General features: G+C 39.8%; 1 protein-coding gene across 1 annotated transcript in view; it reads right to left on the bottom strand.

Moving 5' to 3' along the window:
* The window catches only part of atg7 (ATG7 autophagy related 7 homolog (S. cerevisiae)), a 60,465-nt gene that overhangs the window by 9,416 nt on the left and 23,434 nt on the right, over window positions 1-27,615 (bottom strand). Inside the window, exons 16-18 of the mRNA XM_084928676.1 lie at window positions 27,020-27,095; window positions 23,557-23,637; window positions 18,843-18,965 (exon numbers count right to left, since the gene is read on the bottom strand). Of these exons, the coding sequence (XP_084784802.1) occupies window positions 18,843-18,965; window positions 23,557-23,637; window positions 27,020-27,095 (280 nt within the window). The remainder of the gene's footprint in view (window positions 1-18,842; window positions 18,966-23,556; window positions 23,638-27,019; window positions 27,096-27,615) is intronic.

The following is a 27,615-nucleotide window of genomic DNA, read 5'->3' as shown; positions in this document are numbered from 1 at the left end:
CCTCGATTTGAAATGATCACTATGTGTGCTTCCATTTCCTCCAGCAATCCCCTGTGTTCTTTCTGATGTCCTCTTTGTTCCAGGGCTGCAGATCTCATGGGGGAGCTCGGTGAACATGGCGTGTAATTGGGTGTGCATGGGTACACAATCTGTTCACTGGGACTTGAGACAGGAAAAGGAAAAGGGGATGGGTGGAGACAGGAAAAGGAGGGGAACCTACTAACTTAACCTGCCCTATCGGTGACACATATCCTATGTGCAGATTACATTCAAAGAAAAAGAAAAAAAGAAGACCCACACACCCTCTCTTTGACACTAAAAGGCAATAACTTTTTATTAAATAATGACATTTTTTAAGAGTGTTTGTTTTTTCTACAAAAAAATAAACACTCATCACTAAAAATATAAATGATGCGAGGATAATCTGTATATGAAATGACAGCCTTAGGATATGAAAAAGTAAAGCAAATCTATTCTTTCCAGCAGAGTGAGACTTCTCTCACTCCAAAAATAAAGATCATTTTGCTTCCTTGATCTGTAGCCTCAGTAAACACTTTACTGATGAGTTTATGTTCTCAATTCCCAGTTTCATGTCTTTTTGAGTGTAACAAGATGCTCATTTTGTAAATTTTGGTCCCCGTCAGAGTTAAAAACAAAGGATAAAACCGGATATTCTTTAGGGTGGGCCTATCACTCTATTCTAAAACTGTGCAGTGTATCTCAGTTTCTCTCTCAGATCCATGTGTTTGTCATGTCCGGTTTTATAACACCAAGTTCGCAGGAGCCAAAATGCCTCACTTGAGGTTTTCAACACACGATTTCACAAACTACTGGTTTATGTCATGGTTACCAGTTCCATCTTTTATATGCAGTCTATGCTTTTGTCTCTGTCGTGATTTACTGAGGTACTTACTAGAGATGGACCGATCCGATATTACGTATCGGTATCGGTCCGATACTGACCCAAATTACTGGATCGGATATCGGCGAGAAATAAAAAATGTAATCCGATCCATTAAATATCAAAAAAAGCACCTCACAAAACTTGCTACACGGCGTAACTCGGCTCATAACCTAGCACGTCTCAGCAGTATGCATCACGTGATAGAGCGGCTGTGTGTATTTGTAGCTTCGCTACCAAACCAGCATTTCATCTCCGAGGAAGTTATCCCAGAGAGAAGTAAAGCAAGTGTGTAAGTTCATCTCTGAATGTTTGTAAAGCATTCCCGCGTTAAGCTTAACAACCGATATATGGAGTGACTGCTTCTCTCTCTCTCTCTCTCTCTCTCTCCTGCTGCTACTTCAATCGTGAAACTGCTTAATGATCAGCTGATCGGCTTTTCTGTCGCGAGTCCGTCTCTCTTCTTAGTTTTTGGCCCACTTCTCACCAGAAAGAGGAAACCAGCGGTTGAACAACAGCAGCACTATTAAGCTTGATAAGCTGTTGTTAGAATTTATTTAATATTACTTTCTACACCAGGATCTTTTGATACGTAGCTGGTAACTGTGCAGGGGCGGATCTAGCAAAGTTTAGCCAGGGGGGCCGATAGGGCATGAACAGGGAAAAGGGGGCACAAAGACATACTTTTCTTTCTTATTCTCATTTAAAATGTCTAGCTTTTAATAAATAATTATCTGAATCTTACACGCAAAGTTTTAATCTGATGTAAAAATGTATAGAAGTCCATTACTGTATATAGTAACTGTTAAGTCTAATATACCCTAGTAAGCTATACTACTTTTTCCTTTGGGAAGATACCATCTGTGCAGTCTGCAATTCTGTTGAAGAAAGATGTTGAATCTATTTAATTATTCTTGAAAAATAATTTATTTCTGTGCATTTTTCCTCCTGCATCAAATTAAATTTGATTACATCGATTAAGCATCATGAGGTGGAGGGTGGTTCCCTTTTTTTTTTTTTTGCTGGGAGTTTGCAACCCTATTAGTTAGGTTGCTTAATATTTCTGCTAAGTACTCTTTAAAATACCAGAATAGGGAGGATGGAGTAGGTTTAAGTTTATTAGATTGATTGGTTTTGCTGAACTATGAAATATTTTGGGCGCAGTGTATTTTTTACATACAGGTATAACAGAATAGCTTTAGTGTTGTTATTTATTTAAACTTGAGTATGAACTTACACAAAATGCAGCAAGATATTAAAAAAACGTTTTATTGATTAAAAAATACACTATATCGGATTCATATCGGTATCGGCAGATATCCAAATTTATGATATCGGTATCGGTATCGGACATAAAAAAGTGGTATCGTGCCATCTCTAGTACTTACTAGAAATACTACTGGGTGTGACGCTATAGGACACCTCACTGAATAGCAGTGGTGTGACTCCAGCACTCACAGACATCACTGCAGTGCTACAGGAAGCCAGCTCAACTTTCATCATCTTACATCGATGCAGGACCCTCGCAGGCATCAGTTTGTAGCTTCATACCAATGGAAATGTAACAGAACTCAATCAAGCTGCCATTGCACTTCAGTAACACTGTTGGACTCATTATGAAATCCAATGCTTTTTTTATTCCACGTATGCTTCTTCCCAATTCAAAGCCCAGCAATCTTACTTATTTATAGTCTCTAGTTGTCAGACCTGAAAGGCTCAAGTGTCGATGTTTGAGGCACTTTTCCCTCAAAAAGCTTCCCCCACATCCAGCGTGGATCCAAATTTGGTGACTCCTCTGTAGCTTAGGCAACTTTACGGGGTTCATTTCCTTCTGAACTTGACAAAAATGTTAACCGATACCCAATTATCTTATATTTATTAGGTATTTAATTCAATCGATAAAGGAATGCTACTTGTATGGCTCACCAGTAGCTGCGGGAAACTGTGGCTGAAAAGGCTGGGGGGGAAAAGGGTTAAACCCAGGTCATAATTTTATTAAATGACAGCAGTGTGTTTTACAATAGCTACAAAAAACAGCCCAGTCGTTAAAAGTGTAGCAATTACATTTGGAGACAGAGGGGAAATAAGTGACACAAGGAAAAATGGGAACAACAGGACAACACGGATGAAGCTCGAGAGGAGGTTGAAGAAAATAAACGTCAGGCGGAAAGTGAAGGATAACATGGATGGGAGTGAAAGTCGTCTGACGCAAGTTAAAAAAGGGAAAAGAGATGGCTTAGAGGAGCTCTCGTGGGAACGGCGTTAATGTTCAGGTCCCAGCTGAGGTCACGTCCCCTTGGCTGTGTTTTCATAATCTCCCGAGTCTTGGGGTAATCAAACAAAGCAGTGGCATTCTCAATACTCAACCCAGATAACAAACTTTGGACCAAACCCTTTCACGGAGAACTGACAAACCAGAAGCGATGCAGCATCCTCTTTTCATTTCCTTTGCTACCTTTCACTCTCTCTTTTCTTTACTTTAAGTCAGCCGGAGTCTACTGCCACCACCTCCACCTCCCCCTTTTCCCACTTTTTCTGTCAGCGTCGTGAAGGCCAGCAACAACAACAAATGGAGCCTCTCTCCGCTGGGTGTGGTGGCCTGCAGAGCAACAGCTGGGTTCTGTTGTTTCTCCTGAGACCCCAACAGACTATTCGCCCTTCTTTGCAGGAGGACTGTTCTTCCATGTTCTTAACTTTTTTCTTAAATATTTAGGGGCTTAAATTTCCCAAATGTCTTCTTTTTCCAGGGGCAGTAACTTTCTACCTTTCTCTGAAATGTTTCCCTAGATCGAAACCGTTTTTGAAAACAACATTTAGTTCGACAACTGAGATATCCTCTTTCCTTTAAAAGTCTCTTGCTCCGTCTGCCTTACTCTACTTTTCTGTCCTTTCTCTCACTGTCAGCCACTGGCTATCGTTCTCCATCTTCCACTTCCCTACGTTTTTCCCCGTTCCCTGTTGACCATTTCCCAGTGACACATTTCCTGTACAGCAGAGGTTATCAAAACATTTTAAAGTCATATCAGGGTTAAAAAAAAAAAGGGTAAAAAAATATAAAATTTAGCTACATAGTAAAATATATAATAGTACGCTTGAAAAAAGTCCTTTTACAGATTACGTATGATTTTTAAAAACTGGTTTTCGCCGTTCAGTTACAGCTGTTATGACAGTGACAACTATTATTTGTGTGCCACAGCTGCAGTACAATTAAAACCTTTAAAAGTTTAAAGCCTCTGTTTAGATCAGCTGCAGTCGCCTTTGGCGAGGCATTAGCATGTGTGTGTGCTCCCAGTGTAATGAACCATTTTTGAGGGTGCAACTAACCGAATGGCAATAACAGATCAACTTCAGAGGCGGTGTGTGCCCTGCCAGTTCAGACCTGCCCTACGTTTAATTAGAACTATGAGTCAAAGCCCAACTTGTGGTCAGAGCAGCAATCAAACACTAGCAGGGCCCCATGGGCATGGGCACGTGCACTAATACACACACGGGCTTGGGTAAGCGTGCACGCACATTCACAGATCCTCTCACGCACTTCTGCCTAACAAAAACCCTCAAAAGAATGCAAATTATGAAACGAGAACTCTTTTTTTCTGTTTTAAAATCTGCAAATTGTCAAATTGAGAGCAAATACTATTCAAACCAGTCATTCTACTGTAGAGCAGCAATCCCTGCACGCAAATACAGACACACATACACAAACGCATTTAATAGAAGAAAAGAAGACAAAGTGCCTAGTAAACCACAGTTGAAGCAATCTTTTGATCTGATGCTAAGCACAGCAGACAGTCAGTCTTTCATTACAAGGCTTTGCACTTTGTGAATCAGTCACTGCCAACAACTTAAAACTTCATATATGAAGAAAAGAAACAAAGTCAGTCAAACATTAGCCAAAGTCTATCTGTGAGCGTTAGTCGTAGTCTCACTCACAGATAGCAGACAAACACGAATATACTATATGTACAGATACATGCTGTATGCAAATCATGCAGTACTTATCGTGTGTGCACCCGCGCGCGCGTGTATGTATGTGTAATTATCAGAACCCCGGGCTCGATGTTATCACTGCTCTGCATGTGCTCGACAGGACGGCATCGGGAGAAAAGATAAGAACCGGCACTGTGGCCAGATGTCCAATGTGTGCGTGTGTGCAATTCCTTTTCAAACCAGAGCTCCTGGGCAGATTACCTGTGACCAGCAAGGCAGGCCAGAATCAGGCTACAAGATCCTCTCTCTCTCTTACACACACACGCACACACACACATACTCTTATCTCTGTCTTTGATGCAGCTGGAGATTTTTACTGTGTTTGCCAAAACCAGAAAATGAGGACAAAAAGCCCTGAACTGACAGAATCCATGGAAAACACTTTAGACTCCAGGTTATATGTACACACAGCAACTATCTGTGTTCATGTGAATGTAAAACTGATCGTTTAATTATTCTTGACATTTTTTTTTTCAAAGAAATTTCTGTATGTTGTAGTAGTTGTGCGTAACAGAAAAATACAACTCTTAGGGGGTTTGATGTTAGAAACACTCCTGAATGGTGATTTCGTCATGTGCTAATACATCTGTGTATGCCAGGTTTCAGCATATCAAACAATAGAATATGTACTGGGCACAATGTGTGCTTACATTCTGATAACATTCGCTTCCTTTGGTTCCAGCTGAGCTGCATTTAGTTGGATACAGATGACACATTTGACCTTCACTGGAAAGGTAAACATCCATTAAATTCAGCGCTGGTATCTCCAAACCTTTTGTCCTTAGTGAGGAACAAAACAAAGTATTTGAATTTAATTACTCACCCTGAAAGATGAGATTGGACCCAATATGTAGTGATGTTGTCTAATACCAGTTTCAGTATCAAGGAGGATGAGATTATTGTTTATAATCCAACCTTCAAATGAAAAGTGTAATATCTTTAAATATAAATTAAATATAATATAATATGTCTTTAAATATAATATCATTGTTTTTCTGTTTTGTTTTGTTTTTTTACCTTAAAGCAGTTTCAGTAACAATGCAGAGCAGACCCCTTACTTATATCACTGCAACTGTAGTGCCACAGTCTCCAGTTTGAACAGTGAGGGAAAAAATGAACAAAAAAAAGCAAACAAACAATCACATGACATAAAAGTTGGAACTTTTGCAATTTTTGCTATAACCAGACTTCATCCAGCAAAGATGAAGGCATTCTTCATGGGACTTTATATTAGACACTTAGTAACCTGTCCACAGCATACCCTGCCTTCCGTCCCTCATGACCGGAATTGGTTAAGTAGCAGAAAATGGACAGATGGTAATATAAATGGTTTTATATTCAAAATGATGCATTTATCAAACTGGGCTTCCAGGACTCCATTACACACTTATACCTAAAACAACACTACCTCATCATCCATTAATAGATGGCAGAACATCTATTTTTCTAAATGTTACATAGCTCGCCAACTTGATTCACTTCATTTGATAGCGCCAAATCACAACAACAGTTGTTGTCTCAACGTATTTTATATTGTAAGGCAGCGGTCCCCAACCCCCGGGCCTCGGACCGGTACCGGTCCGTGAGTCGTTTGGTACCGGGCCGCGAGAGTTGAGGCTCAGGTGTGAAATGTATGGTTTTCAGGGTTTTTATCGGTTTTCAGCGTTATTTTGTTATCGTTTTTATCGTTAACTCGGTTTTCCTGGGTCTTTTCACATGTGTTATGAATAAATCTTCTTTTTTTCGGTACCGGTACTAGTTTTATTTTGTTGTATTTATCCGCGACACCTTAAAGGCCGGTCCGTGAAAATATTGTCGGGCATAAACCGGTCCGTGGCGCAAAAAAGGTTGGGGACCGCTGTTGTAAGGTAAAAAACCTTCAATTACAGAGAGAAAGCCCCAATGATCAGATGACATCCTATGAGCAAGAACCTGGTGACAGTGGGAAGAACCCCCTTTTAATAGGAAGAAACCTCTGGCTCAGGCTCAGGGAGAGGCAGCCATCTGCTGTGACTAGTTGGGGAGTAACAATAAAATGTGTATCTTTTTGCTTTTCAAAAATTGTGCATTACTTAGCGTTTTCTCTGTAGTTTAACAAAAAAAAAAGGGTATACAAAAAAGAAGACAAAAACCAGTGACGGTGGGTTTTGACACCATGAGAAAAACATAATATAGGTGTTGTCATATCAATAAATCATTCAAGAGTTTTTAGAGTACTAGAAAATAAGTTATTTGTATTGGGACTAAATAATACTAGAAATCGGATAATAAAATGTTAATCTCCAATAACATAATGTCCACGTTAAAACAAAAATTACATTGAATAGTTCAGCTGTGTAGCAAACCGATCCACATGTAAGCAAGTGGTGTTGGGGTGCTTGCACAAGTGACAGTCCACTCCAAAAGTGCAAAGCTGACACAGATACAGAAATAGTTGTTAAGCTACCGAACAGGAAGGAGAGTAGGAGCTAAACAGGGACGACTAGACTACTACTCTGTCTGCTGCCACCCAGTCGTCTGTCCATCTGTCTGTCGCTCGCTTCCTGGCTCGAAGAAGACATCACTATGGACTGACTGGCGCCAGAGAGGAGAAGCCATGTATAGGAACAGGGCCTCTGTAAGTTTTCCCATGTAGTGAAGGAAAATCTGGCTTTATGGATCCTATTTATGACTTATGAAAATACCTCCCTGTGATTGATGATTAGTAATTCTGTATGAGCTTCTTTGGGCTCAAGACACAGGACAGCTGTTCTGGGTGCCATGCTTCTTCTCCACCCCCATCCTACAGTACATCCCTTTGCTGGCTCCAATCCTGTGCATAAGGGTATTAATACAGCCCACCAAGGGAGTAAAGTGGACTTATTTCCATGCCAAGAAGCTTTACAACATATCACCTGCTGTTCTTCTCACCTCTTCATCTTTATCTCCACATTGAGTGAAAAAGCTCGTAAAAATGCTAATATCAGTAACAACAATAATAAACCTACATAGTGCTAAATCAACAATAACTCAGGATTGACCAGTCTTTTCTTCCTCTTATAAAACAAAATCTCCGTGTTTGTCTCTTTGTCTGCCAACTCCTCCTACATGATGAGGATTTGAGCAACCATTACAATGCCATCAAATTGCTTGGCAACCACCTAGCAACAGGCTAGGCTGAACAGTATTTTTTGCCTCTATGCACCTACAACACCTTATGAAAGGATCCTATTGTTTTAATTTTATGACAATAACATGTCCATTATAACCACAAAAGCTGAATTATACGTGATAGATGACAATGTTATCACGTTCCCTAGCAATCACCTTGCAATGGGCTAAAAGAGACCATTGTTTGCATTTATACACTTACAGCACCTCATATCGTTTTAATTTCACGGCCAAACAAGAACAGGCAACAAACAATATTGCAATATGAGCATGTACTAATAAGGCAAATGGATCACTGACTGGATATTTCTTCTTTCTTCTAATGTTAACTGCATTTTTCCTGGGTATTTATATTTTGCTGAACATGGCACCTTGTAATGATGGAAACACTGAGCAGCTCTGCTAGTTCTAAGTGTCATGTTACCTCAGCTAGACGATCAGAAAGGTGGGACAGGGGCAGTTAAATGACTGATGGCCTACTGTAGCTGCCACACCTGACCCAAGTCCTGAATGACCTGCCCTGGCACAGAACAAGTATTATTCAATCCGGTAACTCTATTGAGTAAAGCAGGCTGTGGTTGAATCACTTTGTTATCCCTATTTGTCAAACTTCACTTGTTTGCACTACATTTTTCCCTATTTTCCCTTTTGTGGTTGCCAGCACTCACTGCCAGCGTCAGACAACCAAGAGCCAATTTGTGCTGGACAATCTATAACCTGTGAAGACTAGGGTTAGTTATAAAAACAAACACAAAAGAATTACTCACCCCACTTATATGTTAAGGTTAGCATATGTAGGATTAGCAAGTGAGGTTAAAAGTCAAGCCACCGATGACACAAAGCTTCTGAATTTAGCCTGTAAAGGACTGGGATGATTTAGACTATGTATAGGAACAAAGTTTCTGCATGTGTGAGAAACTATGTAAAGAAAGGAAGGATAGAAGATGTGACCTGTCTCTCCCTGCTGGCATGCATCAGGGAAAGAAGAGCACACTTTTATAATTAGCAGTGCAGAAGATGTCAAGCAGGAATAGCTGGCATATGTATGGGACATAAATATGCATGTGCCACATGATGGTATGCACACTTTACTTTTTACATTAATACACAGAAATACAAAATCATACAAAAAGTCTGTAATGTAGCAATATTTTTTGTAAATTTTCCTTGAAGGTTTTCTGGAATTAACCAATTGAGATTATTCAAGGAGTAAACTTCAGATCAATTAATTCAAATGATCTGTAACAATAAGCTTGAAAGTATTTTAGGCAGAGTGAACTTAGAAGCTATCAAATTATAACAAGAAAGAAATGAAGACTAAAGTTTCCAGTAATAAATTTAGAATGATCACATATTTCCTCATGTTTAAACTGAAATTTATTTTTATAAGATCTGTGAAGAATCTCTTCTTGACTTTCAAACTGTAAACAAATTATGGAACATGGTATCAAATAACTTTCTGGATACTTCTTCTGTGTTTCAACCACAACTGCTACCTTTCCTCTCCTTTCCTGGAAACTGCTGCATGAAAGCAGCCAGTTAATGTTCTACTGAATTAAATATAAAATGCTTCATCTCTCTGCATCTTAATAGGTGATATTTTAACTTCTTTTGTGGTTTGACATGTTTTTACTGGAAAGAAGATGTTGGGCTGAGATCAAGGGGGAGATATTATACATAATTCAAATGGTGATGTTTTATGCTAGTAATAGATGATATTAAAACATGCATCAGGCACGCTTTTTTGTTTCAACTGATTATAAAATAAGAGTTGGTTGCATAATGTAGTTGTATCCAGACTGGTTTCATGAAAAACTGTCGCTTTCACCATGCACTTCTGTCTGCAACTGGGCATGAAAACTACCGGGAAAATGAAGTTTCAATCGTGCAGCCAAAACAAAAGGAACATTTCATTTTCCTGGTAGTTTTCCTGAATTAGATTGTAATGGCAGATGTTGGAATAAGTAAAATAAATAAAGACTGCATGGCCAAAAAAAAAAAAAAAAAAAAATCAATAAAAAGCAAGGTGAAGAGGAAGTGTATAATCGAAACCTAAAGTTTAAACAAGAGAGCACTCTAATACTCGGCTTTTGCTGCTAAACTCAATAAGGGCCCAGTCACACAGGCCTAGAGACTTGACGGTGACCTCCTAGCAACCACCAGTAACTAGGACAAAATGTGTATTACTCAACAGGTCAGGAAGTGCTTGCTTCGGGTCCAATCGATTGCTGAAGCCACAGATCCAGAGACTGGTCAGTAATGCCAGTGACACAGGTTGCAAGGGAGTTTTGAAACACACCGGTTGGTAAGGGACAAACACTTAGCTAGAAGTTGAATATTTTCCATTTCCAGTTTCACTGCTGCTCAGTGATTAGTTGGCAAGTGTTTGCACACAAATCAGCATCGTTCAGGCAAATCACAGGTGACCGTGGGAGAGGTTTTTGGTCCAGAACCTTCTTTGCAACCGATGTCACATAGCGACAGCCAGCAACCGCTTGCTAATCAAGTGAGGAATAGTCTTCTACCCCTAGACACTAGTTTTTGCCAGGGGACCACTGACTGCTCTTTGACTTTCACTAAACCCAAAGTAAGAAGACCTAAGGGTGATTGTGGGAAGGTGTTTAGTGATGTTTCATTTTTAAAGGTTGGATGGTAAAAGTTTCTTCTGCCTGTGTGTGACTATGGAAACAGGAAAAATTCAGTTTTTCAGTCGGATGTCATTAGCTGTTTCCGGGTCCAAACTCTGCTTCAAGTCAATCAAACCCTGCGGAATCACTGAGTTAAAAACTGAAATTTTTTCATCTTTAATAAAATGATGAGTCTGGCTGCTTTACCAGGTGTAACAATGAAGTTAATAAATCCTTTTTTTCCATGGATGCCTGGATGTTAAAGTTTAACGGAGTTAGACGTTAGCAGGGAGTTAGCTTGCTAATTTCCATCTAAACATAATATAGCATGTTCCAACTGAGGGATTTCTGAAAAATTAAAACGTACAGTTCTGCTATCACTTCTGACATAAATGAAGACAGAAAATTAAACAGCAGTGATGTTTGTGGGGTTACTGAAGTTTGGCTAGCTGGTATGTACTGATGTGCTACGTGGTGGCTAGCTATATAAACACATTAGCACAGTAACGTTTCCACTCAATAAAAGTTAGCAATCGCATGGCAGGTTGCTGTAAACGGACCAAACTTCAATCAGAAGCACAACTGAGATCATTCATCAACAATACGAGGTTAGTCATTAATATACTGCTGCATGGGATGGGCTGTAGTTACACTGTAAGGTTTTTAAAAAACGGTGCTTTAAAACGTGCTGCCGATGAATAGTGGTAATAAAAACTGAGAAACACAGACAGTGTTCACTGACTTTTTTTTTTTTTTTTTAAGGAGCTTGTTCAGATTAAATAGAAAATTAAATAGAAAATAGATAGTGTTAAAAAAAAAAAAACAACAGCCTTAGTAAACGCAAAGTAGTTTGGCCCCGGAAGCAGGGTTCATACATCATCACTTAACAACTGGATAGGAAGTTGGTGTTTATGAACAGCAACAGCTTGTTAACACACAATTTCCATACTTTCCAAGTCTTACTGAATGGAGTTTCATGGATTTCATCAAGTTAAAAAACAAAAGGATTGTACTTAGATATAAAGAGTTAAAAAAAAATAGGTGATTTTTTTTTGTTTCAAAGGAACTTAATGGTAAATCGAAATGAAAATAAGCAACTACTCAGGGACGGTAGATTGCAGTCAATTTAAAGACAATTTATACTTTTTTAAAATGTCTCTCTCATTCTCCCTCCTCATTTTTTTTTCCATTCTAACTCTCCGTCTCACAGGAGGGTGTGCAGTGCAATAATGAAAAAGCAGACTTAATATGTTTTCCCTGAGTCCATCTGGTAATAATTGCAGCATGTAGCAACTGTAGCTGTGTTTGGATAAAGCTCTGACATACATGGGGCCCTCTGACGCTCATAGAGTAAGTGTGTGTATGTGCGCGCGCGTGTGTGTGTCTCCACTGGGAGAGTCTGTTTATGTGGGGACAAAGAGAGAGAGAGGAAGAAGAAAAAAAGCATGTGACTGGATAATTTGTGTTACTCTGAGTGTGTGTGCGCGTATCCGCACTTGTATGCTTTCCAAGCTGCTGGGTGACACGCCAACATAACTAAATCAACTTTATCGTCAGCGCACTGTTTTACGTGGATAAGCGCAGAGCAGAGCATGGATGGATGTGTGTGGGTGGTTGGGTAACATCTCCTCCTTAAGGGGATGAGTATGACTCAGGGTAATGATTACTGGCATCTGATGGCACTGAGATTGCTATCAAAAAGCCACAGGCACACTGGACAGATCCAGGTACCTACATCTTATCGAACACAGCTTCTGTGTACTAAAATTAGACCAAAAGAATTTTCAGCAAGACTTGGATCACTTCTTTACTTAGACGACAGGTACGGTTCAATCTTAGGTCACGCAGCAAAACCGAAATAATTTAGATAGCAACTGTCAGAGCAATTACCCAAAGTGTGCCTCACAAACCGATCTTGAGCAAGACACTGACTCACGATATGTAACCTTGGATATTTGGAGTATCAACTTAAAAACAAATGCCTCCCAAATCAGGGGCCCCTGTACCCAAAGGAGGAATACAAGATGGTCCTATATTATTAAAAAGGGATTGAAGTAATTTCACAATGATTTCATTTCAAAATGCAACAATAAGATGATGATGTTACACAAACACAGGTTACACCCTCTCTAGAGTGTGCTCACATAACCAAACCCATATTAAATGTTGCCTAGTTTTTCACTCAAATCCTTGTGGAGCAAATCACATCAAGTGTTACTTGTGTGATATGAGATTCTTGTACTAAGCATGTTCTAAAGGCCCCTTTGTTAAAAATCAAGCAGCTGTCACGGTATTCAACATGAGACTACGTCCCAAAGAATCAAAAGAGAAAAGAGTGTGACAAGTGACACATTCTTCTTCAAGTTCAGCACAGACGTGTCTAACTCGTGACTTGTTGCCAGTGCCAGTTGCAGTAGGTGGAAGGGAGTGGAGCATGGATTCTGCAGAAAGACCCTTTGTGCTAAAAGGGTCACACATCCTCTGTTTGAGCCATTTACAGGCTGACAGATTAACACATACGGGAAACACGCTCGTTCCCATGTTTACTGACAATGATGACAGGGACATACAACATACACAACTGAAGATCAATGACCACGTGCTTCCTTGATGTTAATATAAGGAAACTGCACAGCCACAAAATAATATCTAACCTTGATAAAGTCAGATGACTGTATACGAGTGTAATGCATCACTTCCTTTGCAAAATCTCCTGCAATCACATTACTAACCTGACGCATTAGAGCTGCAAATGAGTAAAAAAGCAAAGCCAGCTTGTTATTATGACTTATAATGGTATAGCGCTTCTATTTTTTGTTAACATTAAAGTCATAAAATTAACCTATTTTGTCCTTGATCCCTGTAAGTGGCTGTATGAATGAGCACAGTGACTCATCCTTCCAAGGCAAAGACAATCAGTGGGCATCGTAGGAAAGGTAGAGCATCCTGTACAGACACTCATTTCCTGTCAGCTTCTCTGAGTGTTTGTGTGTCTGACCCTGCCCTCAACAATGAGGCTACAGTGAGGAAGGAAAGGGCAGCCAAAACTCAAAGCAATGTTCCGGTTAAACATGTTTAAATGACAAAATTATTGTGAATTGAAATCGGAGCTTGATTCAGTTCAGGTAATGCATCCCATTCAACTTTTGAACCAACATGGCAGCACAGGTTGAACATGTGACCCGATTCAGTCTTATTTGATCTGGTTTGGATAAATCACAAGCTGGAAACAGTTAAAATCTTGTGGTAAATGGGTATTTGTGTTGGCAACAATAACGTTTAACTACAAATACTCATCTAAAGTTAGGAGAAAATGTGTATCAGTCGATGCATGAGGCAGTTTTACGGCCTCGGAAGAAGTAAGTACAATGATTTTATAGCCAAGGCTTGTCTGAATGGTTGCCATGGTCTTTTCGTGGCTGTGTAACATTTTTCCCTCATCTCTTTTGCTTCTACAATGCTATAAATAGTAAAAATAGAGATAGTGGCCCACACTCATTCTTAACTTAAACATAATCATTCATGTGGTTATGAGATAAATAGGGGCCAAGAGGGGTAAAAGAGGCCTGAAACACATGACAGCATAAAGGTGGTGTGGTTGCTGGAGAGTCTATCTCCGAAAATGAGCCAAAAAACCATTCTTAATTTCGTTGTTCCTGTGACAATGACAATAAAGTTTCTGATTCTGATTCTGAAAAATGTTGCTGTATGACACAATTAGACCATATGAAAATAACTCATACACAAGGGAGTGACAGTGGAGGTAACAGTTGCACAACACAAGGAAAACTAACCATGGCAATCTGCAGAGTAAAAAACAAAGGAGTATAGCACAACTACAGATCAGCTCATAAATATTAAAATCAGGTCAAGTTTCATTTTCCTTGCCACGAACATGAACAGCCTTAAGAGGCATGCTGCATACAAATGTTTCAAATATAAGTAACTGATTTGCCAGATTTATAGTACATTTTCCACTCTGCCATGGTCCCATCACAGGCTGAAATCTCAGCAGGGCTGATCTCACAAAGAAGCCATTCAAAGTGACTTGTGCACGTTAACACCACACACATACACGCACAGGCACAGGCACAGCTTTCAGGCAGTCTAAACTTTTACCGAACTTGAACTCCCACAAAACCCTGCAGTGACCGCATAAAAAGTAGTTCTCAGGTTACAAACTCACCCAAAATAGGCCTTAAGTACATAGTAGTGATATCTAGTGACGTAGATTATAGTTTAGAATGGTTACACACACTTGAACGGCTGTAATGAATTCAGTGTCATGCTTTAGGGAAAGGCGAGGACATTGAAAAGTATAACTTGTTTCATTGTAATACTATGTTTTTTCATATATGACCAGTACTATTGTATTTCTCATCAGACCCTGCAGTTTAAAAGTCATATTTGTAAAATCTGTCAACAGTTTCTAAAAAAAAATCCACACCAGATGAGATAGTTAGTCATGAAAATAGCTATTCTTTACAATTCAGGGAAACCTTTTAAAAGCAGTGAGTCACTGAAAAGTCACTGAAAGTGATAATCTTCCCATGAGGACTCATAACTGTACCCAATTCCAATATGTACACATTAAAAAGAATCACATAAGAACCCTTTAAACCCCCTTATTTTGCAGTGAGAATCATCATTATTTCAAACCAGAACTTCTCAAAATATGGGGTCGAGCCCCAAAATGATCCACAAGCCTGTTTCTAGTGGGTTCCCGCATGAAATAAGTAATAATATGCTTTCAAAGTCAAGAAAAAAAAAAACACTACTGTCTTTCCTGGAAATGACAGGAAAAAAAAGAAAAGCTTTAAGGGACGTCCTTAAAGCGCAGTAATTTTCAGAAAAAGTAATCTGTGTACAGGAAACAGACGCAAAGACTTCTGGCGCTAGTGGGCTGAGCAATCAAAACAATCTCTCCGTGTTCTGATTGAAGAGAAAGGGACCGATGCCAGACTCTTCAACACGCTTCATCGGGGAGAGGGGGTGGACAGAAGGGGGTGGGAACAAATGCAAGAGATGGAGAAAAATGATAGGGATGAGGTGGAGACTGATAGAAGAAGAGGTGAGAAAGAGGGTAGAAGTTGGGGAGAGAGAGAAAAGAGGTGAAGGCATTTTCTTCTTCACTTGTTGCTTCTCTCATTTCACCTTAAATTGTTTTCTTTTCATCTCCAGTCCTCTTTTGACGTCCATTCTTTCTTCATCCTTGTCTTTTCTACGATCTCCACTGTCTCTTATCTCTTATGTTTCTCAGCATTTGAATCTGGCTCTCATGCTTTTCTTTCACCCCCTCCTCCTCATCGATGTGTTATTAGGGAGAAAGTACATGGGATTTTCCCACAGTTCAACAGGACCAATCCCAACCCCCACCACCCACACGCACTCGTTTTCTGTCTTTCCCCCGATTCCCTCTGTCTCATGTCAGAGGGGGAAAGTCTTGAAGAAAACCACCCATATTCCACCACAAAGTATTCTGGGTGTTTGCTGGAACTTTATGCCGCTCGTTGTTCCGTCAACACTGACTGTGCGCTTCTATGGCAACACAATAATTAGAGGAAGGTTATGGGACGAAAATATCTCTGCTTCGGGATTAAAACGGCATCTTTGCTTAATGATTTAGGTCCTGTTTGGTTTTGCTTTTAGAGAAATCCCAATGATGAAATTAAAATTTCCACAAGAGGATAAAACCATTCTGAAACTGTGTGAAAAAACATATTGGTACGAATTTCCCATTGTTGTAAAACTTCCAGGACCAAACTAAGAGCTATGTAGCCATTAATCTCTGCCCCACTGTTTAGGTTTCAGTCATGGTTGGAGAAGGCAAAGCAAGAAGCTCAGAAATCTGTTTGGTCAGCCATGAAGCCGATATGAAACGAGCTGCCCAAACCATTTCAACTACACTCTAGAGAGCCTGAAAAAAAGAGCCAACTGGACTTCTTTAAGTTTGTGAAGACGTTTCACCTCTCATCCAAGAGGTTTCTTCAGTTCTAAAAGCAAACGATAAAGAGTCACAGGTATTTGACCCCAAGTGGCAGCTGTCCCCTTAGACCTGGTCCAATTTTTGTCTAAGACACAAACTCTCAAACACAAGATGAAAAAAATGTATGCTGTGTATACTCTGCAGTGAGGTGTGGTCGGACCTCTGCATAGGTAAAACTAAACAGCCATTTCACAAATGCACAGTACAACATATAAGAACCACCTCAACAACAGACTTAGCTGTACATGTGCACCTAAAGGACAAACTACAGATGGTTTAAGAGAGGAGTAAAGGAGGCCATCTTTGTCCACTGTGAGTAACCGTCACTGAAGAAAAGTGATGGCTTACAACATGAGCTGTCAGCCACTTCCAGTGCAGTCTTGATTTCTCTTCCCAGGCAACCCCACTCGCACCTTGTCTCTGGTGACCTCAGTAAGTCACATGATAGGTTGAGGCAAGATCTCACAGGGGTTTCACCTTTAACCACCAGTGATGGTAATGACCCATGACTTCTTTCACCCCATGGCTCATGTCAGTCATCACATGACCCAAAGTCAATGAGCCTCAGGAATACATTCAAGGGGACAACCCCCATTAAGGGTTAAGTACCTGAGACCCCACCAATTTGTTTTTAAAACTGAAGAAGTCTCTTCAATGGGAGCTGAAACATCTTCACAAATCTAACTAATGCTGTTACCTCAGTCCAGCAGTAACTAGTTTCCACAGGTGAAGGCTAGCGGCTGATTTAATGAATGGCCTCTTTACTATTAATGTCCAACTCCATTGCAACAATCTAATCCAACAATCTGACCAATTAGTATATTTTGGGCTAGGGTTGTGCTAATGGTGATGTCAGGAATTGACAGGTGAAAGTCCGCCCATTTTTAGGTTATTTTCCATATTAAGTTAATCTTATTATTATGACATTAACATTAAACTGAATTTGTCTCAGTGTTGTTTTCATGTTGAATCTCCACATATAAAAGACGCTTATAACACAGATGTGTCTGGACGTGTACGGGCAGGCAAACAAGTTCATGCCCAGACTTCTGTCTTTTAAAATTAATGTGAAGCAGCGACACTGATCCAGCATAATGAAATGAGAAAAACAGGGGGATATTTCTAACTGGTGGACTGATTTTTTGTGACTCTGCATTTACAGAGAAGCTCATTTATCAATCTCCTTAACTTTTAAAAACACATTAATCACTTTTGTTGGTGTAGGGAGGTCACCATAAAGAGCACAGATAAAAGAGATGGGTAAAATATTTCACTGAGAAAAAACAAAAAACAAAACAAAACTGGACCACATGGTTTAACTATCAGTCTGAGGTAAATATGTAAAAACTTCATGCCATTTTAGCCTTTTCAGTCCTGTGTACAACTTTCCACTAACAACCTCCTGTTGGTGAGCAGCAGTGGTAGCAAAAACCCCCCAAAAATAATAGATTTATGATCCTGCAATCATGTCTGTTTTGTAACTTTCCAGTTATGCAGAGAAAAGAATGACTGAAAATCAACCAATCAACAGATTTTTGCTTGCATGTGGTCCTGGAGCTAACTAACAGTATGTGGCCTGTGCACATGGATAGGAAAGGGAACTGCTACAGCAAATTTCAATAAAATCAAAGAAGTTTTAAGAAGCACGGAGGAGAGGACTGATAATGACTGCAGTACAAAGCTTTTCATCACTCGTTTTAACGTCATTGCTGAGACAGTTTTATAAAAAATAAATAAATAAATAAATTTCTGCAGCATGGGCTAAGGTGAAGTACAAACCAGAGTGCAAACATCAAAAAACACCATATATTTTTGAGGCTACAACCTGCATCATCATAGCTCTTTGGAGCACTTACTCACTATTGATGCACTACCACGCAGAGCTCTTTACTCCCACTTTCAAACCAGACCCCAACATACTTCTATAACTGGACACTTCACCTGACAGTGGTGGCTAACATTATTTAAAAAAGACAAACAGAACAAACAAACAAAAACAAAACACAAAATTGGTGACTAGTGGGCTTAACTACTTTCAAAGAATACACACACAGCTCTCATTCCAGCTATACAAACATCAATTTCTTGTCATTATGGCTCAAGGACCAGGTTTGCCACACTTAGCACATTTTGTGATCATGTCTCCACCTATTTGTGTGGGTGGGTGGGTGTATGTGTGGACGCAATCTACCTCTGCAGCCTGTGTCTCTTGGTGCAGCAGAGTCAGCCCCGTCAGGTCCTCCAGGAATGAATGGGAAGAATTAAAAACCTTGGACAGGAAGCTGAAACCTTCCCTCTCATAGTGGTCTAAGACCTAGATTAAAAAACAAAAGAAAACATAACAACAGTTAAAGGTTATTTCATCCAAAATGCAACTCTGGGGTATTACACCATTGTTTGAATTATGCGTGCTATGATACTACACTTCTGCTTTCACTGAAAGTATACAGAAACAGCTGATCAGCATAAACTGATCGTGAACTGGCTAAGTAACTGGGAAAAATACAAAATGACTTAAACACTTACAAGATAAAATCTCTAAATCTTCTCTTTCTGAAAACGTAGATGTCGCCGTGTGTGCTGACTAAACAGACGAAGCCCTCTTTTAGTTTGCTCAGGTGCAAGAGTTAAAACAGCAAAGGTCAGACTCACACAGGTGAAAAAAAGGTTCCACAACCTAAATGCACTGTTTGACCTTTACTGTGTTTTTTAGTAATATGTTACATCTTGCCAAAGGCGGTTATGAAATGTTTTCCTTCCCCACACATTACGCTTTTGGTGTCCTTATTAAATGTGCCTTGCACTGGACAAGTAAGCCATGCTAAAGAATCCCAACATGAGAAAATGTATCCGCAAAAACATTATTACATAAAAGCAGATCATAATTTTTGCACGGAAGACACACTTTTAAAAAAAGGGACTTTTAAAACTCTGGCCCTCAGGCTTAACTTCTGTAAGACCACAATTCGGCACCTCTACAATCACTCTGCGGTGTTTACCTTAATCCCCTACAGTACAGACTTCAAATACCCACACTTTCTTTCCAAAAACCACACATCCACAGATCCTCTGCCCTCTGGACTACCCTGCTAGTCTTAGCAAAGCCTTTCATAGATGCCTACAGACCCTCCCCTGCAGGTGTAGAGTTACCTCTGCTTCAGACAGCAACACAATGTGTGCATCACTGTCTGTGTGTGTGAGTTCGCAGACTGGCGTCTAGTCTTGGAGCCAGACACACCGCACACAATACACACTGATGTGTCCCCTCATTCATCTTTTCAACCTCTCTTTTCTTTCCTTCTTTCTCTTTTATTTCTTTGACTCTCCACTTCGATCCATGGGGTGTGTTATGTGAGACGCCAACGGCCATAACCCACTTTGTTGAAATGTAGCTTTTCATGACACAGGAAGCAACCTAATGACCATGACGATCTTGTGATAAAGTTAATAAAGTCACTGCACAAACACAGTGCTAAGGGCATCAAACACACACCTTTTGGAAAAACATGTCCACAAAGGCTCTCTGCGTTTAGAGCATTTCCCATAAAAATGTAATTACATTGTTGTAAATACTATAATTGGACACACAAAGAAATGAAAAGACTCCAAAAAAAAGAGAGAAAATTTTGAAGTGTTTCGTGGTGTTGATGGCTTTAATAGTGATCATGTGCTGCTGCTGGATAGCATCAATTAAGCAAAACTACAAATTCACCAACAAACAAACATCTGGATGAGATGGGTTGCTGCATATATGGACATAAACGCTGACATATGGATTCACACGTGCACTTGTAGCAAAGCTTCCTTCCACTCGGGGCCACATAAATGCATCTCCGAGGTTTATTGACAGTTGGCAGGCCTCCTTTTTGAAGCTGGATCCATACAGAAGGCATTAACTGGAAGCATGACACACTACACGTGTGCCTCTAGCAGTTTCTAAAGATATCAAACAGTGGGTGGTCTTGGTGACACAGAGGACTCCTTTACAACCAAATTTTAAAGGACTCAAATTTGCTTGTAAACACTGAAGAATATGCGGGACCGGATGCTTTTCAAAGTACAGCTGCTTTAATGGTGGTTTAAGCTGGTTTCATTTTTAACTTAAGCACATAATTTACCAGGACTTTGTGTTTCCATAATGTGACACCTAATATATTCTGAATACTGTGAGTAAACAGTTCCTGCTGACTCACTTCCTCTGTTAACAAGAACGGCCATCACGCCTATGCAGACACATGCTTTAAAAACTCCATACTGACTCATTATTATAGGTTTGTGGGTGTAACAGTATTGGTGAAAAAGGACACTTCAGAGAAGGTACAGCTAGCAAAGAATGTGTAGCTAGAAGTTTTTTGAGTTCTTTTTCCTGGACACATCAGCATAATCATCCTTCTTACCATCTTACCTACTCGCCAGAAGTGATGCCCTGCATCTTCATCCTCCTACCCATTATGAAGTTCAAGTTAAAGGGTTACTATTTTGGACTACATCCACCGCAAAATGCAGACACACAAGTGCGAGCGGTTTAAACAAGATTTCCACTGAGCGTTCCCAAAATAGAAGCCCTTCTGGCAGCTGTGCAGCTCCGTCTAAGGAGACTACCTTGAAAAGGAGATCAGGCAATCTAAAGGACTATTTTTTGTTTTTTCCCCAGGGTGCACTTGTGGTAACTTATGATTGCATCCTATGTTTTATATCTGATTATTTTCTATTAATTTTTTTGGTTGGTGCTTTAAAAACTTAATATCACACATCAGCAAAAGCAATGAAATGGAAATTCACCCCGACATAGCACAAAAAATACCTGCAGACTCTCTCTGGCTGTTCACTTTCATCTTTACAATCTGTGGTTTAAGGACGATTTACTCTGAATATAAAACAACACAAGCAAGTACAAGTTTAAAAGAGAGACCACCTTCACAGAGGAACACTGTGAGTTATGTTAGTGACCAGTTACAAATGTCGTCAGAACTTTACAACCCAAACAGAAAAAGTATATGTTTGCTATTAATAGTGGAAGCATATTTGGTGGTGTGTACAAGTAGCTGTAGTAAGAGGTATCTGGCACAGTTTTAGACAAAGCCACGTCAGCTGTGATTTACTCTTTGGCGTATAGTTTTATTGGCTTGTAGCCCCAGAGAGTTAGGAAATACACACACACACACACACACACACACACGCACACACACGCACACACACGCACAGAGCGAAAAGCCCCAACTCTACAGGAACTGCTCCAGCCCAGACAGGGGCTGAATTGTTTTGTTTCCATAGTGACCTGGCAGCACACAGCTGACTGCGGCAGAAATACACACAGAAAGACCTGCACTCGCTGTCTCTCTCTCTCACACACACAAAAACCCACACATCCACACACTATTTAATACACCGATAGATGGACAAGAGGAACACACAAAGGGAGGAGAGATGTGGGGGAGGAAGAGACGTAAGGCAGAGAAGGTAAGATGTACGAGAGGAAAGAAGGAGATGTAAAACAGGACTAGACTGAAAAAAGAATAAAAGAAGAGACTGAAAGGATGATAAGCGAATGCAAAACAGATGGAAAAGATGTGTGAGTGGGATTAAACATATTCACCAGCTTCACTACATAACCTTTATCCCTGCCTCAGCAAAGGATCGTCTTTCCAAATTCATGTTGTTCATTGTTCCCAACTACACAGGCTTTACCCAATCCCTGTCAAACCATATGAAACCTCTGTGCAGACCGAATAATCTCATCAGTCACACAGGCAGAAACATGACACCTTAAGATGGGCTGGAACTGCAGACTTTTTTTCTTTTTTTTGTCAGAGCGTAGGTGGAAAAAAAACTTTTAGTGCACAAGCTAGCCAACTCCCTCCCCCTGCTGCCTCTTGGTTTCTCTCCCCGTCTTCACATGAAAGTGATAGATCTGGGGCTTTATGACCTCTTTATAGACACAAAGAGTGCATTGAGATCAGGGAAGAATGAAAGACTGAACCAGCCCTCCACTCATCACAACACCCTTGCTTTTAACGCTCTACTTCCTCTGCTTATAAACCCTCGATATTCTTCCCATTTAAAAACAAACAAACAAAAAAACACCAAACAAACAAACAAAAGCCACAAAATGACAAAAAACTTTCTCCTTCTTTAATTTGTACTTTTCTATCGCGACTCCCCTGGTTCCCAGTCTTACACCAGTGTAAAAACAATGAGTCACATTGCTACACACTGGCCAGTTGGATATCAACCTATTACGAGAAAAAACAAAACAAAACACAAAGGGCAATTTCTCTTACCCCTCTTGGCCTTAGTTAGGATATGTGAACCCTTCAACAACCCATCTATGCACATGCACACACACACACACACACACACACACACACACACATATACACAGACAAAAAAAGAGAGAGCAGCAGTGGGAGCTAATTGCACTCAACAACAGTTACTGACATCAATGAACAACTGCTGCCTGATTGTTACCATATGCTTTTACCAGCTTTTCTGTGTCTCTCTCTGTGTGGATTCAGTATTCCTCAAGGAACTGCATTTCAACACTGACTTCACAATGTGGAAATAGGAGAGATGGGAATCCCCCTCTTTCTGTTAAGGCTGCAATTTGTGTTTGGAAACAATGTTGTCACATAGTAACAGAATCTAATCTGATACTCCGATACTTTAAGCAGGGGATATATATAGACCTCACAGCCCATTGTTCATTTAGTGGTGCTAGTCTCAGAACAGAATCCATTTTTTGGGATTTCCTTACCTGGATGATTGAGGGATGCGTCAAGGCACATCTACATTGTATCTACTTTTTTCTGGCAAAGTGCAGTTCAACATTAAAACACAGTCTTGCTGCAAAACTGGATTCAGAAACACGTAATTAGAACTATTCAGTTACATTTGGTGCCACTTACAATGGGGGAGCAGGCAGTGCATTTGTCAAAGGCCAGGCTGGCAGGCAGGACATTATCGAACCTTGAAAGAAAGCCTCGAATCTGTGGAGGAGAATAAGACCCTTAAGAAAATATTCAGAAAAGCAGACATTCTAATTATGTGATCAAGGTTTGACAACAGAGGGGACAAGCTGACATTAACAAAAGATAAACAACAAGAAAAACAAGCAGCTTTTGGAAGTCGGTGTGTTCACCAGGAGACTTGCTAGGAAATGGCAAAGGTGATGCTTTTATTCCTTGAAAGCAGAAAGTAATGCTTCCACTGACAATCGTGAAAATGCAAAACAAGAATATGTAATGAAAATTTGCCAGCAATTTCTGTATGCTGTTTAAACTGAAAGCAGAGAGCGCCCTCTGGTGTTATAAAGGCATGTTTCAATTTGGTTCATTTCATCATATTTAAGTGCTAAATGCCTTCACTCTTAATTAATCATATACATGCATGTTACAGTATCACTTATCACATCACATTCTTGTAATCGCCTTCCTCATCCACCCCCAGCTTCCTGTTTTGTAATAAAAGCTTCAGCCAATAATGTTTTGGTTTTTTTTGTTTTGTTTTTTTGATGACGCACAAAACATGAGGAGCATGCAACAATTTCCTGGCTATAATTATCTGGTGGTGAGACTGACGAGTATATCAAACATTTGTGGCCAATTACTGCTGATGCCCAGTGACAGAGAAAAGGTGGAAATTCAAGGCTTTTGCTTTTGGTGTTTGAAGATCAAGAGCATCAGTGTTCGTCCTTATGTGCACCAAATTCATTTCTTATGCTGTGTGTTAACCTGCAGTGACAGGTGACGCACCATGTCCAGAGATTAAGGGGGGGGCAGTGAGTCAGACCAGTGGATGAGCGTGGGCGAGTGAGGCAGTCGTGAACAGACTCTATAGCTTCCTGTAGAGAGCATAAACTGACCACATATGACGTATGTGTGTCAAGTAATGTGCTCAGTCGACGTCAGGCACAGTTCAACACGCGTTTGGATAACACATGAAGATTAACTGCTGTTTAAGCACGGCTCGTCAGACATGTCATTCAAGACTGTAAGACCACTAATTACTTCATGGAGTATTAAAGCATCCTTGAGTTACATCAAAGCAATCAAGGTGCATCATTTCCACTGACAATCAGTGCTTTTAACTTCAAGGGATGATAATATATGTGCCGCTTTGGATCCCAGTTCAAGTTGCTCAACATTCCTCCCACATTAAGGCCATGCTTAATTTGATCATTTTATCCATTATCTACGTTGCAATTTTGCTATTTTGGATTATTTTCTACCTTAGGCCCGGCTGTCCACCCCTTATATTCTTATATTCTTGTTTTTTGGGGACCGTAATTGAGGGACTGAAGATAAAAGGTCTTGCATGCCCTTTGAAGTAAATTTAAGAGTTTGTGAAACTGGACAATATAGCTAAATCCAGTTTAATTTTACATATATCAGAGTAAAGTGCTATTGTAGTAGTTGTTACTTATAGTAACCCTTAATGTTGATTATTTGATTTAGCTTGGGCTTAACACACAGAAGTATCAAAAACATGTTGACAACATCTCTCAAACACAGCTCTATTCAAGGGCACAAAATTGACAGTGCGGGTGAAAACGAGGGGGGAGGCAATGGTATAGCTGCACTTCAGTTACAATGGAGATACAAGTGTGCAATTTTTGCAAATCACCAGAAGCTGTCACTGTGGCACCACAAAAAAAAAAAACCCAAACAAACTGCAGAGTGCTGTATAGGCACTGAGTGCCGGGGGACTGAGCACCTCAGTCATTTATACATAAATGTGTGCGTCTCAAGCATATTACTTATTTTGCATTTTTCACTCCAATCATTTTTGCACCTTCTCTCTGTACATGAGCACACACATAAAATACCACATTTGAATGCCAATTTTTTATGGGTTGTTTGGCTGCCAGCAGATGTGTCAAGCAAAAGGCAGTTTTCATGATGATGAATATTGATGGTGATACGTAAATAGAGGAGATGAAAAACCACCATTTAGCCAGGAGCACAGTTTGTCCTAGGTAATTTGCAAAATCAATAAAAATATTTACACTTTCCTATTAGATGAAAAAATGAATATATTAGTAAACAAAATCCAATTTGAATGTGTCATTAGTCCAATCACGCTCAACACAATCCAAAAAACATTAAACAAAAAAAAAAAAACACACACACACACAAAAAAAACTTGCAAATTGAGTTTTACTAATGACAAACCAAAGTAAAAGAGCTACACAAAGGTGCACTATTCAGATAAGCACACGGACCCTTTCTTTTTCCTTTCTTCTCCATAATAGCTGCTGCAAGCAGCTCATTGATTATCACTATGAGCTATGACTTTGCCACAGCTTCCAGCTCAGCCTTGCCTGACCTCAAGTGCCGTGTTTCTCGAGCTATGAAAAAGAATTAATTTTGTTCTATTTGGCAGCACCAAATTCAAGTCTAGTTACTGCCTGTTATGACGAGCCGTAGCCCCTTACTCTTGACTCATTTCTACAAAAGGACTGAAAGGCACTAATTCATAAAGCACAAAGACATGCAAATCTGCAGCTAAAGTTTGCATATCAGAAAATCTCTTCCTGTCCCAGAAAATGGGCTTCTGGCGCTCGGAAAGACTAAGATCTCTTAATTATGATGGTTTCCAGGCATGATGAAGTCTCCTCATTAGGAACCTTGAGTCATGTTTGATCTTTCAGTTTGAACATATTTAATGACTATTAAAGTCACCAAAACGGGAAACCTTTGTGTATTGTTACAGAATAAAAAACATCAGATGTAAGAATGTTGCCTCTACATATGTATGTTTGTACTGATGTGGACAAAAACCCAGCAGAATATTAAAAACTGAAAAAAAATCACCACTAATAGCAACCACAGAACTGACTTGCCAAGCTTTTAAGGCAAGGTTGTGTGCAGGGCACTTAGTGAAATACTATAACAGCGAGGCTGCTGAATTACGCAACACTTCCATCACAGAGTATGCATAACAACACAGCAAACTATGCCCCTTTTCACTTGCTGAATCAAAACATAATCATTTCTTCTTGGGGTGAATGCTGAGATACTCCTTTGCAATTATCTCTCTTCTGCACTACTGTTGTTCTCTTCGCAGTCCCAAACTGGACTCTCAGTGAAATGCAGCTTTTTCAGAATGTTAAAGCAATCAGCCTCCGCCTTCAGGATCTGCCACTTGTTCCCCTGAGTCACTGAGAGCTTTGTATGTAGGTGTCTGGAAAACTTTAATAGCCTGTAAATATGCTGACCCTGAATTCAACTTCAGCAATTACAGTTTACTGTCTGTTATGCAATTCTTTTTATTATTTTTTTAACTCTTACATGCATACTTTGGATTTTTAGCAACATTTTGCAAGTTATTAATTTCAGATTTTTATATGAGTGCATCTATATGTCTGACCTGATGTGGCACGAGACCGAGCGAGGTGGGAGGTTCGTTCATTCTGTCATCACTGCTGCTGGCCACTGCATAGCCTCTGAAGGAGAAGAAAAGGGACATAAGTTTATATACCTACACACACGCTTGTGCAATTTTGGCAGTTTTTAAGAAATAAGTAATAAAAGAATAAATAAATAAATAAGATGAAGAATTAAAACCAGCAAACCTGCTTAAACAGCCTTCCACAGAAAATTATAATACACTGCATTCTGATGATTTTTTATTATACACAGCAAATCTAAATGTGCTGCTAAGAAACACTGACTTTGGTTTTCTATACTGAGAACTAATAGATCCTACTTCCTTGAATATTAAAAAGGTTTTACATTTTTCATGTGATCTGAGAGCTCCTGCTCCCCAGTTAATTTAAATTCGGGTTAAAAGGTTCTACTCTGTGTGGATAACAATAAGTGAAATATCACATCTCGCGCTGAGCTGACAGTGGTTTTGCAAAGTCAGAAATCTCTGTCAAACTGCAGCAACATTAATCCTGAAGTGCCAATTTTCTAAAGCCAGTGGTTGCTATGGAGTAAGATTTCAAATGAGAGCTGGTGCAA

The sequence above is a fragment of the Perissodus microlepis genome, chromosome 5, assembly GCF_051167445.1.
Source record: "Perissodus microlepis isolate ML-2025 ecotype Zambia chromosome 5, ASM5116744v1, whole genome shotgun sequence".
In the NCBI taxonomy this organism is placed as follows: domain Eukaryota; kingdom Metazoa; phylum Chordata; class Actinopteri; order Cichliformes; family Cichlidae; genus Perissodus; species Perissodus microlepis.
This window is presented reverse-complemented; position numbering and strand designations above follow the sequence as displayed.